This window comes from Lepidochelys kempii, chromosome 13 (assembly GCF_965140265.1).
Source record: "Lepidochelys kempii isolate rLepKem1 chromosome 13, rLepKem1.hap2, whole genome shotgun sequence".
NCBI classification, from domain to species: domain Eukaryota; kingdom Metazoa; phylum Chordata; order Testudines; family Cheloniidae; genus Lepidochelys; species Lepidochelys kempii.
The window spans coordinates 28,050,514-28,070,184 of NC_133268.1; the positions used below are offsets into that span (position 1 = coordinate 28,050,514).

Below are 19,671 nucleotides of genomic sequence, written 5' to 3' on the forward strand. Positions count from 1 at the left end.
ACTAAGGGCACGCTCTTAAGACCCATCACCTGCACTCCAGGTGGTGAGAATGGCTCATAGGTCGCTTCAGGTTCTGCCCAAAACTCTAATCAATTCATGTTTGCAAAGCATGTTTTGCTCCTCAGACGGCAGGTGATGATGTGAGTTCTGATTTTAATAAGCATGCACCTTGGGAATGCATTTTCACCTGCAAAGCAGTCAGAGCAGAATGAGGAGACACTTCTAATGATCTGTGGCAGACTGTCTTTCCAAAGTGTGATCATATCTAGATTATTGCTGCCCTGCATTCTTCTCAGCTCCTGCTCTTACACATGGAGAGGATGTGGATATTACACCATCTCATTAGCCAAGAGAATGGTATAAATAAGATGGGGCCAAATGCTGGGCAATGATGCAAAGGCTGAGTCAAAGGACTTTGATCTGCATGAAAATGTCTTTCCCCACCCTCCGTCTGTGCTCGGAGACTCACTTTTTACATTGCTGCCCGGTTGGGGCCAGCTTTGATTTGCCTGAATTTGAACCCACTTGGACATTTTGGTTTTGTAAGTTTGACTTGATCAGCATTGGGTTCCCACCCCACTGGGAAAGACTGTGCAGAAAGGGAGCAGAGAGAAAATACCTAACGAAGCAACCAGATGGGAACTGGGGCAGAGAGACAGGGGAGCATGAAAACAAATCCAGAGAGACTGGGAGACAAAGAAGCAGCGAGGGGCACAGAGACTATTCAAATGAGAAGAAGAAATGCAGTTGATATGGTGTGTATAGGATCATGCTTGTGCTGGCTGAGTTTCTATCATATAGGGACTGATCCCAAACTCCTTGAAAGCTGTGGGGATCTCTCCAGTGACCTCACTGGGCTTTTTTGGATCAGGCTTGGAGAAACAGGCTGACCTACAGCAAGAAAAAAAATGTTGATTTGTAAACAGACTCATCCTTTTGGGTGGAACTGCAGGCCAAAGTCTAACCCTATTACACTGGGGCAGCACAGCAGGGTTTCATATGTGTTACAGGCACTCTGACCCTCTGGTGATGGGCACTGGCAGAGACCCAGAGGTGAGGATAGAAGTTGGCCCTAAGAGTCTAAATTAGAGGGGGGAAAGATTAAAAACAGATGAGATGAACATCTGTAAGGGATGGTCAAGGTTTACTTGGTCCTGCCTCAGTGCAAAAGGCTGGGCTTGATGACCTCTCAAGGTCTCTTTCAGCCCATTTCTATGATTCCTCAAATAAAACTAGTTCATGAACCTAAAAACTGGATCAAAAGTTTTCCCAAATCACAAACTTCCCAAGTGTGGACTTCACATCTGTCCGTAATTGAAGCCATTTGGGTCTTTAATCCACTTGGCCTCACTATCAATAGTGTTCCACTTTAAGTCCAGCATAAAAAGGTTCAGCTATAAATGTTTTTCAATCTTCCTTTATATCATGTCACTTGTCAGCACAATGGTTCGGGAGGCCTCCAATCCCAGAAGCCCTCACCATCACTCCAGAATGGAAAGTATCACTAGTATGTGGCAGTGGGAATAGGAAGACAGCTTCTCCTCCCTCTGGCTTTGGTCCAACGCATGCAGGTTACATTTTCATTGGCAGCTTGATTTCAAGGAGAGATGATGATGGAGATTTTCATACACAACACGAAAATTGGCTGGGTAATGGAATGATCCCTGCACATCTTCTGCCATACACACCTGTCTCACTGCCAGATCTCTTCTACTCCCTTAGGTAACAGGACTGACATCTGGGAAGATGAATATTTTAGATTCCTCATCCATTATTTTGCTCTTCTTCTGTGCCGCTCCCATTGTACTCTCTCTCCCCTTTGTCTTTCTCTCCCTCCTTTCTCCCTCCTTTGTAACTGGTGCTTCTGGTGATGAGAGCAACATAAGAATTTAGCTAGCTAGGGTAGAAAGATTAGATCTGAAGGAATAAAACTCATAGCATGTTCCAACTTGTCTTTTTCTGGAGACTTCACTCTGGCTCTGATAAATAGAGAGCAGGTTGGAAAATCAAAATATTTCCTATGGGAAATTTCAAATGAAAAATCTTTCAAATTTTTTGGTTGGAAAATTTCTGTTTTCCCAGAGGCCTTTCAAATGAATTCAAAATGAAAATGTTTAATTTTCACTAAAAATGTTTTTTAATAGAACTGAAGCAAAATATCATTTTAAGCTGAAACTGAATGAAAATTTGTTTCAAATCAATGTTTACTTAAAATATCATTTTGTTTAGGTTTGTTTAAACCAAAAACTCAAAATGTAATTTTAAATTGAAACAAAATGGGGAAAAAGAATTGTTTCATTTCAAAATGTTGATTCCAGACAAAAATTTGTATTTGGAAATTTCCTGCAAGAAAATCATATATATTTTTTGACCAGAATGGACATTTTCTCACTAAAAAAAGAGACTTGATTTCAGGAAAAGTCTGTGTTTTGGTGGGGAAACTTTCCACAGGAAAGTTCTGACTAGATCTATTGAAAAAGTTTCTCAGTTAAGCTGACGTGCCCAGGCTCGAAAGGATGAAGTAGTCCTGATTTTCACTGAGTTCACTCACAGCTGCTTACAGAACAATGCAAGTCTCCAGAAATCATTTAGGGCAGCACAAGATCAGAACATGGTGCTCTGGAGGGATGGCTTTGTGGGTACGTCTACACTGCAGCACCGAGTCTCAGAGCCTGGGTCAACTTGCTCAGGCTCGTGGGGCTAGAAATTTGCAGTGTAGACATTGGGGCTCAAGCTGGAGCTCAGGCTCTGACTCCCTCCCCGCTCATGGGGTTTTCGATCCTGGGTTTGAGCTCAAACATCTATGCTGCAGTTTTTAGCCTCCCAGCCTGAGCCCTATGAGCCCGAGTCAGACACCCTGGGCCAGCTGCGGTCGTGCCATGGATCTTTCATTGCAGTGTAGATGTACATTCGTTTCCACCCTGTGGTGACACTGCATTAAACACCTGTCAGGGATGGGCTAGGTAGACTTTATTCTGCCTTACCGCAGGGGGCTGGATTAGAAGACCCCTCGAGGGCCCTTCCAGGCTGACATTCATTTGATTCTGTTCATACATGATAGTTGCACAATTTCAGGTCACCAGGCAGCAGTGTGACCTCGTGCTTTGAAGATGCAGGTGGGACAGGGGCTGAAGACAGCTGGTGGCTGCATTCTCAGCAGACAGCAGGGCTCCATGTGGGCTGGAGATTAGGACTTTTCCATATTGTTCCATTGAAGGTATTGGCTCCCAAGCCCACCTTCCCAGCTGGCTCCTCGGTGAAATTCGGGCAACTCTCAGTAGCCACCAAGCTCTTTGTGATCAGCTAATTAAATAGGGGCGGGGTCATGTGAATAAAGGGGAAGGTACTAAAGGACGAATCCGCCTGACTTCTATCAAGTGCTTGATAAAACTCTACTAAGCATGCAGTGGGGCACTGTCCTGCATGGGCCCTCGGGGGTAGGTTGCGGGCTGGTTGATCTAACAGGCTGGTTGATCTGTGGAACTGAGCTTCTGGATCCTTGGAGGTTTTCCCACGCTGGCTGTTAATGCTCCAGAGATTTTTCCACAGCCTCAGTGTGTTTTGAATGAGATTATGGGTTTAGCTTCCTGGCATTCATTTCGCCAACCCCTTTGGACAGCACGTTGGTAAATTGCCTTGTTATTATTAGTTTGGTATGAGTAATGCTATCCATCCAGGCTGGTTCAATAAAGGCCACATATCTTTCTGAACTGGGCCAGGCAGGGATTTTTTAAAAATTAAGATGCATCAAATTCTCCCTTCTGCAAGAGATAGCTGGCAAGTTACTGTGACAGGACAGAAGTCGAATGTACTGCCAAGAGTTGGCTTCTTTTTCATCTTGTGAGACAGAAAATATTGAGGGAGATTAGGGAGGAGAGACTGGGACTTCTGGAGGAAACCTGGCTCTTGCACCTTTTGGAGAAATGAGGTCAGAAATCAGCTTGATTTCTTGGTTATACAGAGAGAGACAATATAGGACATTTTATCTCTCTCTCTTACATTCACGACTCGAGAAAGCAGTGAAGTCCTAGAAGATTTTTCATAAGAGATTATGGGTCTCTAATCTCAGGCAAAGGTCTCCAACTTTAAAGTTTGATGCAATTATGAAAAACTTCCCATCTGCTTTGCTGTGGCTGATTGACATTTTCTTGCCCTGGATAATTTCCAGGAGTTTTCTGACAAAATCCCAATGGTGTGATAATGACAGCTGTAGGATAATTAGGGTTAATTAGTCATTCATGGTCAAAGTACAGCCCTGTAGAAGTGTAGAGACACTTGCTAAAGAGCCCTAGGTAAGGCCCCTAGATGTGGGGCATGGATCTGTTTTCTGAGTCAGGCAAGGGGATGGGAGTGAAAGAGGAGAATCCCGAAGCCCAAGGTCTAGGTGTCAATATCCCAGGTGGTCTTCTGGAAGAACAATGAACATGGACGGGGTTCAGTGGTTAGGACATGTGCTGGTAGGCAAAGAAAGCTGTGTTTGCAGCACCCTTTTGAAAGCTCCAACATTGGACATATGATGCCTTTAAATTATTGCCTTCTGATTTGTGCTGCAGAAGTATTTTCCAAGTACCATGTAGAATCATAGTAATGTATGTCTGGAAGGGACCCCAGGAGGTCATCTAGTCCAGCCCCTCACACTGAGGCAGGACCAAGTAAATCTAGACCATCGTGCTGACAGGTGTTTGTCCAACCTACTCTCAAAAATCTCCAATGATAGGGATATCACAGCCTCTCTTGGTAACCTATTCCAGAGCTTAGCTCCCCTTGAATGTTTTTCCTAATATCTAACCTCAATTTCCCTTGCTTCAGATTAATCCCATTGCTTCTTATCCTACCTAGTGTGGACATGGAGAACAATTGATCGTCATCCCCTTTCTAACAACTTTTTGCATATTATCAGATCCCTCTCCCTCAGCCTTCTCTTCTCAGGAACTTGTCACAATATAATCCATCCCACTTGCTGAGATGTATTTAATTCATTCCATACAATCTATAACTCTGCCATTCTAACCCTCCCTGGAACCCGGCTTTTGTGATTATATTGGAATGGTGCTGCTCCCGAACCAGAGAGCACAGATTAACTAAGCCTATTTACACAGCAGAAGTGGCAACACTGAAAAGGCAGGTACGTGCACAAGGAACTTTGGCTTGTGGTTCCTAAGGAAAGAGGGACAGGCATGGAAATCCAGGAATGCCAGATAGAAGGAGCACACTGGAATGGAAATACGCTTTCCATTTTGAAATTCTCAAAAGTGATGAGCCGTGATTTAGCAGCATGACTCTTCTCCGGGTTTGGCTAAGTGTTAAATTATTCAGTGTTTCAATTATTAATTAATGTTTGTTAAGTATTTGGAAGATGCCAGCATTATTAATAATCCTGGGCCTCTGCTGAGAAGCCAGAAAGGGGCGCTAATAAATATCAGTGGTGACAGGTGGCATTGGAGCAATTTTTGTAGTGGGGATGCTGAGAGCCCTTGAACACAACTGTAAACCCTGTGTATGATGGAAACCACTTCAAGCAGCACCCCCAGCACCCCTCGTTCCAGCACCTGTGGTGGTGACAGTGGTTGTTTGTGATGGGAACTCCCGTCCACTAGACACTGGACTCAAACCCACCAGTTCATTTCATGGGCATCCTGAAACAGCATTAGATGGCAGCGACCTTTTCTTTGTAGGAGAGGTTGCAGGACTAAAACCATTCAATGTGGTAAATCCTTGACCAGGCTTTGATTTAGGAAGGAACAATCAATTGCACAAATACAAAATGGGAACTGACGGCCTAGGAAGGAGTACTGCGGAAAGTGATCTGGGGGTTATAGTGGATCACAAGCTAAATATGAATCAACAGTGTAATACCTTTGCAAAAAAACCCAAACATCATTCTGGGATGTATTAGCTGGTGTGTTTATAAGCAGGATATGAGAGGTAAGTCTTCTACTTTACTCAGCACTGATAAGGCCACAACTGGAGCATGGCATCCAATTCTGGGCACCACACCTCGGGGTGGTTGTGGACAAACTGGAGACAGTCCAGAGAAGAGCAACAAAAATGATTAAAGTTCTAGAAAATGTGATCTCTGAGGAAAAAGTGAAAAAACTGGGGTTGTTTAGTCGAGAGAAGAGAAATCTGAGGAGGGACATGATAACCATCTTCAAGTACATAAAAGGTTGTCATAAAGAGGAGGGTGATACATTTTTCTCTTTATCCATTAAGGAGAAGACAAAAAATAATGGGCTTAAATTGCAGCAAAGAAGATTTAGGTTAGACAGTAGGAAACACTTCCTAACTGTAACGGTAATTAAACACTGGAACAAATATCCTAGGGAGGTTGTGGAATATCTGGTATTGGAAGTTTTTAAGAACAGGTTAGACAAACACCTGTCAGCGATGGTCTATATAATACTTAGTCCTTAGTACAGGGGACTGAACTAGATGACCTATCGAGGCCGTTCCAGTCCTACATTTCTATGAATTGCCTTTGTCCTGACCTGTCTCGGGGTGGCTTCTTGCAAATAGGCTGTCTGGAAAGGGCAGCTACTGCTCACCACACAGTGGCCCAGAACAGGCTGGTTTGGAGAGAGCCCTGGGGGCAAGCCAAGCAAGGTGCCATTGGATCTGTGCTTGTGCTTGGAACTCTCTCCCCAGGGAGTGAGAGGGCTGGGCCTGCCTGTGGGTTGGGGGGTTGTGAATTCAGACATCCCACCCCCCACTTAGCTCCCTGCACAAAGGTCTGTTTGCAGGGAGAGGTGAATTTCACCCAGAGAGTGTAAGGATCCCTAGTAGGCCTGGTGCGGAACTCCACCATAGACCACTGTGTGTAGGACAATACTGATTCACCAGCTCTGACAGGCAGGGGGACAAGAGAGGGGGAGCCATGCCCCAGAATAGCCCAGTGACTGATGCACTCCACTGGGTTGTGGCAGACTCAGGATCATATCCCTGCTCTGGAGCAGTGACTTGAACCAGGCTCTCCCACACAGTGCGTGTCCTAACCACTGGGCTGTGGAGTCCATCTCTTAATTGTTTATCCCAAGTGGAACAGCTCCAGCAGCAGAGCTGGTGGTCAGGGCACTCACCTGGGATGTGGGGACCAAGGCTCAGGTCCCTGCTCCAAATCAGGCAAGGTGGGGACTTCAGTGTTGGTATCACACATGCCAGGTGAGTGCCCTGGCCACTGGGCTATTGGTGCTCCCTGGTTTTTCACAAGAAATTTGGAAAGGTCTCAGTTTTGTTTGCAGCATAGTTGCAGCCATGTTAGTCCCAGGATATTAGAGAGTCAAGTTGGGTGAGGTAATATCTTTTATTGGGCCAGCTCCTGTTGGTGACAGAGACAAGCTTTTGAGCTTACACAGAGGTCTTCTTCAGGTCTGGGACACTACATGACACCCCAACATCATCAATTAATCAAAACTACCCCTAACCAGAGCTGAATTATCTGTACTCTCCAAGGGACTGAATTTCTGCCCCACCACAAGTCCTGATACCATGCTAATGTGCGGGGGACTAGAAGAATTTGTTTGCTGACTCTGCCCCAAAGAATTATTTCACAACAAAGTCAACCCCACCCACAGCTAGCACATCCCCACCTACAGTCATAAAAAAATCATCTGACTGGACACCCCGCAGCAGACAAAACCACACAATTCACTGTTACAGTGGTTGCTTCAGAAAAAAAATTAGAGTGAAATCCTTAACAAACATTACCTCCACCACAATCTCCCTGCCGTTGAGAGGACAGCCATACAGCCCCTGAAATCCAACCACCAGACAGTGATCAAACCAGCAGAGAAAAGGGGTACCATCGCAGTCCTCAGCCAGGATGACTAAATTAATGGGGCCAACCAACAACTCTCTGACACTACCTAATATAAAAAACTCAAAGAAGACCCAACACCACAATTCACCCAGGAATTTAAGGATCTCATCAAATCCTTCCCCAGAAAACTTCAAGAGAAACTCTATAACCTCCTCCCCCCACGAATCCACACCAGGGACCTTGTACATGCTTCCCAGATACACGAACAAGGGAACCCAGGCAGACCCATCATATCTGGCCCTGGCACTCTTACTGAAGGAATATTGGGACTCATAGAAACCATCCTCAAACCACTCACCACACAAAGAGCCAGCTTCCTCCAGGACACAACCAACGTCCTCCAGAAACTCTGCAACATTAACAGCCTGCCTCAGAACACCATCCTTGCCACCATGGATGTCACCTCCCTGTACACCACCATCTATCCCAATGATGGCAGCGCTATCTGCCTCAAATATCTACAAGACAATGGATAACACTCAGATATTCATCCCAAATGCATTACCGAACTCGCCCATTTCATCCTCACCCGTGACTATTTTATATTCGTAGAATTAGAAGAGATCGCAAGGGTCATCTAGTCTAACCCCCTGCCAAGATGCAGGATTTGTTGTGTCTAAACCATCCAAGACAGATGCTCTCCAGACTCCTTTTGAGAGCCTGCAGTGAAGGCGCTTCCACAACCTCCCTAGGCTGAAAAAGAGGCTAATGCTCCAGGTGAGACTTGAACTCACAACCCCAGCATCACTCCACACCATACTGCTTTATAAGTACTGTGCACTAACCAGTTGTGCTACTGGAGCATCTAGGTTAGTTTAACCTTGGGAACAGCCATGGGTTCTAGGATGGCTCCACACTACGCCAAACGGTTCATGGGCCACCTTGAGGAAGAATTTCCCATAAAACCAGTGATATATCTTGATGATATTTTCATAGTCTAAACTCCCTCATGGATTTCCACCACAACTTCAGTCACCACCCATCACACTCTTGCTAGAACTCTCCCACACCAGCATCAACTTCCTGGACACCACAATGAGCTTCAACAGGGGAACCCTACAGACAACTATAAACCCACAGATCACCATATTAACCTTCACAGATCCAGTTACTACCCCAAACACACCAAAAAATCTGTTATCTATAGCCAGACACTCAGATACCACAGAATATGCTCTGAGGAGAAAGTTTGGGATATATACCTTAATATATTTCCTTAAAACTGCTTTCACCAAACAAGGACATTCCACCAGAAAAGTAGATCTCATCATGGAATGGGCCACCCAAATAGTCTGAGAGAACCTGCTTCAAGATGGAAAGAAAACCCTCTGATGGCATAACCCTTCTTGTCACCTACCACCCCACACTGAAACCCATATGGAGTATCACTAAACAGTTACCACCCATACTCGATGGGGACCACATCTTGAAATAAATCTTTCCTGTACCCCATCTTCTGGCCTTCAAACAACCCCCAGACTTGACAAGCTCATCATCAGAAGCAAGCTCCTTGTAGACCGGGATACACCAACTAAAAGTGGCACCAGATCTTGCCATAACAACAGATGCAAAACATTTAGACATATCTGCTATGATGATCAATACCCACCCAGAACCACTGCCCATGAGGATTCTGATTGGGGTCAATGACCAGCTCCATTAATGGGACCAACCATACTATTTAAGCCAGAAGGAGGCACAGAAAGTTGTCTTAGCAAGCTGAGAGACTTCCTGACTGGATTCTGCACTGGACCCACTTTTGCTTGATCCTTGGCCCCTGATTCTAGCTCTGACTCCCAGCTTAGTTCCTGATTGTGACTCTGACTCCTGGCTTGGATTCTGGCTCTGACCACTAGGCATGACCATCCCTGTTCTGACCACTAGGTGAGACTGCCCACATCCTAGTTCTGACAGTATGCCCTGTGCACACTGCAGACTCCGGTGATTGGACACCTATTGCATGGTTGTGCCATGCACTATTCTAACTTTTCCCCCTTGAAGTGGTTGTAGTTCAATGATGGGTGAAATTATTAAAAGACAGACTGGTAGATCACAATCATAGATACAGAGATAAACGCAAAAATATTATGTTTAAAGAACATTACTAAGGTTGCAAAGACAAGCACTCAAAACTTAGGAAATGCCAGACTTCAGGCTGCCTGTGCAATCTTAGTTCGGTCCCCTGTGTGTGTGCATTAATGATACAGCCTTCAGTGACATGGCCACGTGCTATTTTCCCCACAGGGCCCCTGCATCATTCAGTGCACAGAATGGACAGCGTTCACCGAATGAGCCGCTGCTCAGGATTTTGTTTCTTCATTGTTCAATGTGAGGCCTCGTCCCTTATTTCCTGCATACTGTGCAAATCTTGCTCTGAGGACAGAAGTATTAATTTCCTCAGCGGCTTTTCTGTGGTGCTCATCATGACCGTATCGGAGTGCTTCACAAACATGAATACGTTTATTTTCACACCACCCCTGTGAGGTGCGGGGATGGTCTCCCCATTTTACAGGTGGGGATTTGAGGCACAGAGATGAAGGTCAAAAATGTTCACTAATGTTGGGTTCCTGATTTGGTATGGGTAGGATCTGGTTTTTCAGAGTCCTTTGCGTTATAGAGCATGTCATCCATTCAAAGCACAGCTCCCATTGGCGTCAGCTGCGGCTGTAAGTGCTCAGGACTTCTGCCAATCAGACCGCAGGGACTCAGGTTCAGCACCCAGAGAATGAGGAAAACACAGTTAGTGACTGCTTGTGAAAACTTGGGTTTAAGTGGTATGAATAGCACCGCACAGGAACTCGGTGGCAGAGGCAGGGATAGAATCTAGTTCTCCAGGGCAGCATTCATCTGCTTTGACCATGAGAGCTTCCTTTCTCTTCCTGTCATCCCCTGCCTCATGCACATACATAGATTCATAGATATTTAGGTCAGAAGGGACCATTATGATCATCTAGTCTGACCTCCTGCACAACGCAGGCTGCAGAATTTCACCCACGACTCCTGCAAAAAACCTCACACCTATATCTGTGCTATTGAAGTGCTCAAACTGTAGTTTAAAGACTTCAAGGAGCAGAGAATCCTCCAGCAAGTGACCCCTGCCCCATGCTACAGAGGAAGGCGAAAAACCTCCAGGGCCTCTTCCAATCTGCCCTGGAGGAAAATTCCTTCCCGACCCCAAATATGGCAATTAGCTAAACCCTGAGCATATGGGCAAGATTCATCAGCCAGATACTACAGAAAATTCTTTCCTGGGTAACTCGGATCCCACCCCATCTAATATCCCATCACAGGCCATTGGGCCTATTTACCATGAATATTTAATTACCAAAACCATGTTATCCCATCATACCATCTCCTCCATAAACTTATCGAGTTTAATCTTAAAGCCAGATAGATCTTTTGCCCCCACTGCTTCCCTTGGAAGGCTATTCCAAAACTTCACTCCTCTGATGGTTAGAAACCTTCGTCTAATTTCTAGTTTAAATTTCCTGGTGGCCAGTTTATATCCATTTGTTCTTGTGTCCACATTGGTACTGAGCTTAAATAATTCCTCTCCCTCTCTGGTATTTATCCCTCTGATATATTTATAGAGCAATCATATCTCCCCTCAACCTTCTTTTAGTTAGTCTAAACAAGCCAAGCTCCTTGAGTCTCCTTTCATAAGACAAGTTTTCCATTCCTCGGATCGTCCTGGTAGCCCTTCTCTGTACCTGTTCCAGTTTGAATTCATCCTTCTTAAACATGGGAGACCAGAACTGCACACAGTATTCCAGGTGAGGTCTCACCAGTGCCTTGTATAACGGTACTAAAACCTCCTTATCCCTACTGGAAATACCTCTCCTGATGCATCCCAAGACCGCATTAGCTTTTTTCACGGCCATATCACATTGGCGGTTCATAGTCATCCTATGATCAACCAATACTCCAAGGTCCTTTTCCTCCTCCATTACTTCTAATTGATGCGTCCCTAGCTTATAACTAAAATTCTTGTTATTAATCCCTAAATGCATGACCTTACACTTCTCACTATTAAATTTCATCCTATTACTATTACTCTAGTTTACAAGGTCATCCAGATCGTCTTGTAGGATATCCCTGTCCTTCTCTAAATTGGCAATACCTCCCAGCTTTGTATCATCCACAAACTTTATTAGCACACTCCCACTTTTTGTGCCAAGGTCAGTAATAAAAAGATTAAATAAGATTGGTCCCAAAACCGATCCTTGAGGAACTCCACTGGTAACCTCCCTCCAGCCTGACAGTTCACCTTTCAGTAGGACCCGTTGTAGTCTCCCCTTTAACCAATTCCTTATTCACCTTTCAATTTGCCTATTGATCCCCATCTTATCCAATTTAACTAATAATTCCCCATGTGGCACGGTATCAAATGCCTTACTAAAATCTAGGTAAATTAGATCCACTGCGTTTCCTTTAAAAATTTGTTACTTTCTCAAAGAAGGAGATCAGGTTGGTTTGGCACGATCTACCTTTTGTAAAACCATGTTGTATTTTGTCCCATTTACCATTGACTTCAATATCCTTACTACCTTCTCCTTCAAAAATTTTTCCAAGACCTTGCATACTACAGATGTCAAACTAATGGGCCTATAATTACCCGGATCACTTTTTTTCCCCTTTCTTAAATATAGGAACTATGTTAGCAATTCTCCAATCATATGGTACAACCCCTGAATTTACAGATTCATTAAAAATTCTTGCTAATGGGCTTGCAATTTCTTGTGCCAATTCCTTTAATATTCTTGGATGAAGATTATCTGGGCCCCCCGATTTAGTCCCATTAAGCTGTTTGAGTTTCGCTTCTACCTCAAATATGGTAATGTCTACCTCCATATCCTCATTCCCATTTGTCATGCTACCATTATCCCTAAGATCCTCTTTAGTCTTATTAAAGACTGAGGCAAAGTATTTGTTTAGATATTGGGCCATGCCTAGATTATCCTTGACCTCCACTCCATCCTCAGTGTTTAGCGGTCCCACTTCTTCTTTCTTTGTTTTCTTCTTATTTATATAACTACAGAACCTTTTACTATTGGTTTTAATTCCCTTTGCAAGGTCCAACTCTACTTGACTTTTAGCCTGTCTCACTTTATCCCTACATGTTCTGACCTCAATAAAGTAGCTTTCCTTGCTGATCCCTCCCTTCTTCCACTCCCTGTATGCTTTCTGCTTTTTCTTAATCACCTCTCTGAGATGCTTGCTCATCCAGCTTGGTCTACAACTCCTGCCTATGACTTTTTTCCCCATTCTTGGGATGCAGGCTTCCGATAGCTTCTGCAACTTTGATTTAAAAAAATCCCAGATCGTCTAACTTCTGTAACTTCTGTAACAAATGAGACAGGGATGTTACAGACAACAGCTTTCTTTACTACACAACACTGATTATGTGACCATGTGATTGAAGACTGTATCATAGTGCATGTGCATAATGGGGCTCGATTAATGTTGCAAAGGAAACCTTAATTCTGGCATTTCCTACCTTTTGAGTGCTTGGGTTTACAACCTTGACAGTGTTCTTTTAACATAGCGTTTTGGGTGTAATTTCCTAAGTTTTTAAAAAAACAAACTCCCCAAAGCCCAGAAATTCCCTCATATAGCATTACATTGAATCCCACGTGGGTCATTAGCCAGGTTGGAACCTTTTGACCACCGCACAGACCTGCCAGTTGAGCTAATGGAGTAACCGATAGCAGAAGTAGGTTGTCATCCTGTGTGTGGGCCAGCTCAGGAGGCATGTGAGACACACTTAGCCAGTGGGTTTCACAGATATGAGCGGACAGCCAAGGAATGGTGAGACTCGGGAATCAGGTGCTCCATTCCAGCCTCTGGAGGGGAGTGTGCTGTACTGCACACAGTCTCTTCTGCTCATTCCCACCAAGCGTGACCCCATCTGCCTGTCCCCTCCAGCCTGTCCCAGTCCTGTCTCTTCCCCACCCCTGGCTCTTTGTCTCACTCCCATTCTCCTCACCTAGCTAGTTCCAGTCTCCACAACTTCAGTCTTCTCATCCCAGTCTCCTTGCCCAGCCATTCCCAGTTCCCCTCACCAAACCTCCATTTCCTTGTGCTCAACCTCCTTGCTCAGTGAATCCCAGTTCCCCCTGTCCTGGATCCTCATCTGATCTGTCTCTCTCCCCCATCCCAGCCTCCATCCCCCCCACCCTCATACCCATACCCAGTGGCTCCCAGCCCTAATCTGCGTCCCAGCCTCCTTATCCAACCTCAGTATCCATCCCCCTCACCTGGCTTCTTGCTGCCGTGTCCTTGCTCAGCCTGTTTCAGTTCACACTCCACACCCCAGCTCCCCATCAGATCTTTCTCCAGGCCCAATCAGCCCCTAGTTTATCACTGGTTCTCAGTCTCCCCCTACCTACTGGCTCCTGGTCTCGACGTTTCATTCCCCAGCTCCCACTCCCAGTCTCCCTGCCCAGGCAGTTCCTAATCTCAATTTTCCTCTCCCCTGTCAATCTTCACTAACAGTTTCCACCTCATCTGACTGGCTCCATGTCACAGTATGCTCCCTCCCCCCACAAATCCAGCATCTGTCCCCTCTGCATCTAAATCAGGTGGTTTCCTCCCCCATAGAGCCTGGACCTCTCAGTGTGTCTCATTGAGGGCACAGGCGAGACAGGCTTCCTGCTCTGAGCCTGGGCCTGGACCCAGCATGGCCCACCGGACCCTAGAACTGTAGTTGCAGGGAAAGTCCTATTCAGCTTGCCCAATATGGGGATTTAGCTGCTAAAAGCAATGAAATCTCTAGGCATGTGTGAACTGCAATTTTTTTAAGGCATATACTTTGGTCATATTTGGGAATTTTTACGGACAGGGATGGCAAAAGAAATATCTCTAATACAAAGGCCATGCCCCTGTCAAATTTCAAGTCGCTGCTCCAAAGCATGGGGGCATTACATCTCCTCAAAGAAAATGTCACCAGAACTTTTTAACATGTGCAAAACAGCGTATTGTTTCCCCTTTTGACTGGAGTTTGTTAACCAAAATTCAGGATCTTGCAGGTTGTTTCCATTCAGAGGAGAAATTTATGGAATCAAGTGTTTCTTTGTGTTTAATTACAAAGAATGTACATAAAGTCCTATTTCCCTGAACACAGTGGGAATCAAGGATTCCCAGGAGACAGTTTCTTTACTCACAGTTCCAAGCCTCTCTCCAGCCAGCACTCTGCCCAAAAGATTTCTTTCTTAGCTTTTCCTCAGGGTCATGCTACAAGTCTGTCTTTGATTGTCCTCATCTTTTTTCTACCTTCTCTGTATCTTTCTGTAGTGTTTCTATACCCAGCCCCTGCATTTGCATTCAGAACCCAGGGAAAACCTCCTCAGATTGCATGATTCAGCTCCTACTCCAGCCTTGCATGTGGCCTGTATTTTGGAAATAGATGCTACTGTTTCAGCCATTTATTCCATAAAGGCGCTCAGTTGCTTTTCATATTTGCCCTTAATGAAGGGCAACCGTTACATCCATTAGCTTCAACGAGGCTTTGCCCAACCCCCAGCATAGCTGCGTTTTTCCCTAGCCTTGTTCTCAGAAACGGCTGAATCATTTTAGCTGAAATTTCCCAACATAGTTCAGCCCAAATGGTTAAAATTTGGCAAAATTACATGCAGCTGAAAACTGGGCCTTATAATGGGTAGTGTTGGGCAATCTTAATAACAAGTGGTGCTACCAGCCCTGTGTATAATAGTTTGCAAAGTATTTTGGGATCCTTTGGAAAACGTCCTACACCACGAGATGAAGAAAGTAAAGTGTTATTGTTTTATTTGTTTAGCCTCACAACAGTAGCTGCTAAAAGCAATCTGATGGCAATATTACCGCCTGACTGTCTCTCTCTTTAAACAAACCACGTAAGTCAGCAATCAGCAGAGGAATTCTGACATGAAATTAATTCTCAGAAAATATAACCAACCAGTCTGTGTTTGTCTCATTATTTCCACTAATCTAATTTTTTTAATGGAGCATTTCACTCAGCTTTGCATTTCCGTTGGTTTGGTCTGGAGAAGCCTCTTAGCATAAATTTACTCTAGATTCAAAATAGGACAAAGAAGACACTTATTTATGGACAGCAGAAAAAGGAGGTGCCTTTCTTTCCCTGCAACTCAGACACAGACACACACGCATGTGCCAACACACGGGTGCACAGTACCACTTTAGAACCTTTCCCCCAGGTTCTAGATCCTCTTTGCAGTGGTTTCTCACAAACTATGGGGTCTGCCCTCCCACCCCCGCAGTGGTCTGGACAGTGCCTGGCTGGGGACAGAAGCTCTTGCCTTAGTTTTATTTATTGGCAATATTGAAAATAAGAAAATATCAGTGGTTGCCTTGGATTCCCTGCCACATTCCCCTATTCCAGCTCCAACTACTGACTCTTTCATGCATGCAGGACTGAGCAGGATTTTCCTCTGCAGTGACTCCTCCCTGTATCACTGGCACTGAGGGTAGGCAGTGGGTTGACTGTCACCTCTCTGCTCTCAGTGCTTCCCTGCTAGCGCCCCGCCAGCATGTTTCCTCTGCGGAGGACAGAGGAGAGGAGAGGAGAGGAGGGGAAGAGATGGGAGGGAGGAGGCATTATCTGCCTGGGAGATGAAGGGGCCAGAATGGGGGGACCCAGGCTGGCCATGAGCTCCTGTCTCCCCATAGGCAAAGAGTTAAATAGCGGTAAGATTTTGTCATAAATGCTGTGTGCACCTCCATGCGCTGTGTGGTATCACCCTGCCTGCTGCACAGGGTGAAATCAAAGGGGGTGGTAATTGGGACACCAGCAGGGAATGGCAAAGAGAAGACGCATGCCAAGGGCTCTTGGGGAACCAGTGGGGAAGCTGTTAATTGGGGAATACCTCCTGCCTGTCTCCAGCTAGGCTGGTGAAGTGTATGCCTCCCAGGCTGAAGACAGGGTGAAAGAGGGTACTAAAACCTGAGAGATGCTACCCTCGGCAGGAAGGGGCCGGGAGGGGCCAGCAGCGCTGCTGGAGGTGAGGCTCGGACAAGCGATGTGTACATTACATGCTGGGGCGTGATTCAAGCAGGTTTGTACTCAGCACAGCTCAGCCCTGTAACCTCTGCCTCTTCGGTGTGGGGTGCTGTCCCCCGCTAGTGGCAGCTAGGCCACCTAACGCATGATGAGCCTGCTCCAGCCCTGGCTAAGCGAGGTGTGTCTTTTAGCTCATGACGCATTAAGCTCCAGAGGTCCCAGGTTTGATTCTGGCTGCGGGCTAGAGTCTGTCAGCGTAACTACTAGTAAGAGAGCTAGTACGTGAGTGGGGGAATTGCCGTGGGAGACGTTAGAACCTGGCCCTTTGAACCCGCCACCTCCTGGTTACCATTCGAAATTTCACCCTGAGAACCAGAGCGATTGGCTTGCATAGAAAACCAGGACAAAGTTAACACATTGCAACCTGATCCATGGCTCCTGAGCTCCTGCTGCTGCCTTGGAGGTGGCTGGGAGCAGCAGGGGTCGAACCACTCTCAGAATCAGGCCCCTGCTGAACCCTTGTATAACTCATCTGTTTTTTAAGTAGAGCTTTTAAAAACATGCTGATGAACAGCATGTGAACTAGAGAGTTCATTAGGGCCTCGCGTCCGCAGTTCTCAGTTGGCCCGTTGCAGCAGCTGTTTCTCTTGAGACCTGACCCATCCTCTAACCAGAGTTTGTTTTTCTGTTTCTTGCAGCAACTTAGAGACAGAGAAGTTGTGTGGTAAGTAGGGCCGCCAGTTCGGTACTTCTAAATGAATTAGTCCGGGAAGATTGTTTCGGAATTGCCCAGGTTTCTTGCTTTGCAGGATCACTGGCAGAGACAGGACACTCGGGTCTGAGCCAGTCTGGCCGTTCCTATTTGTGCATCTCATCCAGTTGTGACAGGATGATGTTGCAGGAACTCTGCAAGTTGGAAAGCATGGAGTTTGCCCCTGGGTGGGACATTTTGATCCCTGGGAAGGAAAGGGTGTTTTGCTTTATTCCATGGGTGTCAATCTGGAGTCATTGCGCTGATTTCAATGCGATTAACATGAGTTAGCAGACAGCAGTTTTGATCTTGTTTCATTATGTCTGGCACTGCAAATGCCTGCTGTGTAGAAAATGATCCTCAGCTGCCATTCCAGGTGAGGGCACAGGACAAAATAACATCCCGGCAGCAGGTTTCCTAGGAAATAGCAGGATGGAGACAGGCCTTGACGGAATTGCTTTGAAATCTAATCTTGATTGTCTGTCCCACTCCAGATTATTTCTCGGAACACCTGGGAGAATACAGACATGTGCTTTCTGCTCTGGAAGTCCTGAACACTGCTGTCCTAGCTGCCATGGACAAAACCAAACTGGTAAGAATGGGGCCTTACAAAATCTAGGACCCACAGTGTGGGGAGGAGAGAACACATTGCCGCAGTGAAACCTGGGTCTTTGTAATGAGTGCTTTTGTGCCCTCAGATCCTTGCTGGGAATGTCAGCCCTCACATGAGTGTGTTAATGATAATGTAATTAACTGGCTAGTGTGTATGTGCACCACTGCCCGCTAGTGGATGGAACTGAAACTCTTCAGCTGTATGTCATAGGCCCTATACTGCTAGTAGCCCATGCGGATTCTAACTGAGCCCGAGAGGCAGGAGCTGTGTGTTTGGAGCAGAGAGCTCCTAGTTCTGTCCCTGCTGTCCCCGTGGAATTCTGAGAGGCGGTGGGGTGAGTACAACACAGGAACAAGCAGGAAGTCGGAGGTGGCTGCAGCCTTGTCACAATGTGAAAAACAGGCTATTGCTGGGCTGAACTGACCGTAGCGCACGGGCTGGATGGATGCAGCAAAGCCTGTGGGCTGCATGGTACCCTGGTAAGAAAAACCAGCGGCTTGTAAAAGTCACAGCAACGTGCCCTAGTACCTGCATGGGTCTGGAAAGCACAGAGGTGCCGGAGAGTAGACAGGGCTGGCCCTTGCGTGCGTTTAGCTAATGGAGTCTCTGGCTTGTGGCTGCTGAGGAGACTTGTTTGGATTTTTATTCTTGAGTGCTCCTGCAGCAGGGACAGGCGGTAACGTGGCCTCAGTTGTCTGTGTGTGCGTGCGTGCAGACTCGTGTATCTTTTGCGCTGGTAAGTGTCCCTTTTTATGAAACCAGGGCATGTGTGTGCCTGCTAGTGAGCACACACTAGACACTAAGCATTTCCAGCCCACTGCATCTCCTAAGAGCAGCTGTGCCTTCCCACTAACTAGCCTTGGGGTGGCCCAGGACAATGGGCAGTAATTCTTGAGCTAGGTTTGTACCCTTCCTGCAGGTATCTATGTGGGAGGGCAGAAGCTCACTGTCTAATATTATCCACAAGAGACAGGACAGAAACTAAAAATAATCCAGCACGCTGATCTGACCTAACTACTGACCCTAGTTAGGACTCCAACCTTTCCCTCTAGCCCAGCTCTGCCCCTCAGTACATGACAAGGAATCATCCCTTCATTGCCTTTCTTGATCCCGTTATATGTTCACATGCTTTCCTTGTTACTGTTTTCCCTCCATTCTCAGTGCCAATAGCCTGCCGAGCCCCACCGCGTTCCCTGGCTCTTTCCGGACAGTTACCATCACAAGTGCTCTTTGTTTGAGTTTCCTCCGGCAAAGCAGCTCCTTGCTAGTCATTACGAGGCAGAATAGTCTCCATGTCTGTAGCTTGCAGTGGCCTGAGTTGCGCTCGCGAGCTATCTAGATGGCTGTGTGTATTGCCTGGCTCTCCGGCTGGTGGGATATCACTGTGGAGTAATGGAATCCTGTAGATTCTCTAAGCATTGCAGCCAAAATACGACCCCCATATTCAACCAATGTGAGTAATAACCTCATGGTGCTGCTGCTCTGCTCTCACTCCA

At 46.0% G+C, this 19,671-nt stretch overlaps 1 protein-coding gene and 1 non-coding gene across 4 annotated transcripts in view; one reads left to right on the forward strand and one right to left on the reverse strand.

The window, feature by feature from the left end:
• NECAB3 (N-terminal EF-hand calcium binding protein 3) overlaps nucleotides 1-19,671 on the forward strand; it is a 105,473-nt gene that overhangs the window by 36,466 nt on the left and 49,336 nt on the right. For all 3 annotated transcript variants that reach the window (XM_073309905.1, XM_073309904.1, XM_073309906.1), the window contains exons 4-5: nucleotides 17,510-17,535; nucleotides 18,057-18,154. In XM_073309905.1, coding sequence (XP_073166006.1) covers nucleotides 17,510-17,535; nucleotides 18,057-18,154 — 124 coding nt within the window. The remainder of the gene's footprint in view (nucleotides 1-17,509; nucleotides 17,536-18,056; nucleotides 18,155-19,671) is intronic.
• TRNAI-UAU (transfer RNA isoleucine (anticodon UAU)) lies at nucleotides 8,526-8,619 on the reverse strand. The gene is made up of 2 exons: nucleotides 8,582-8,619; nucleotides 8,526-8,561 (listed from the first exon to the last, which is right to left on the reverse strand). It is a non-coding gene; the product is annotated as a tRNA-Ile (tRNA).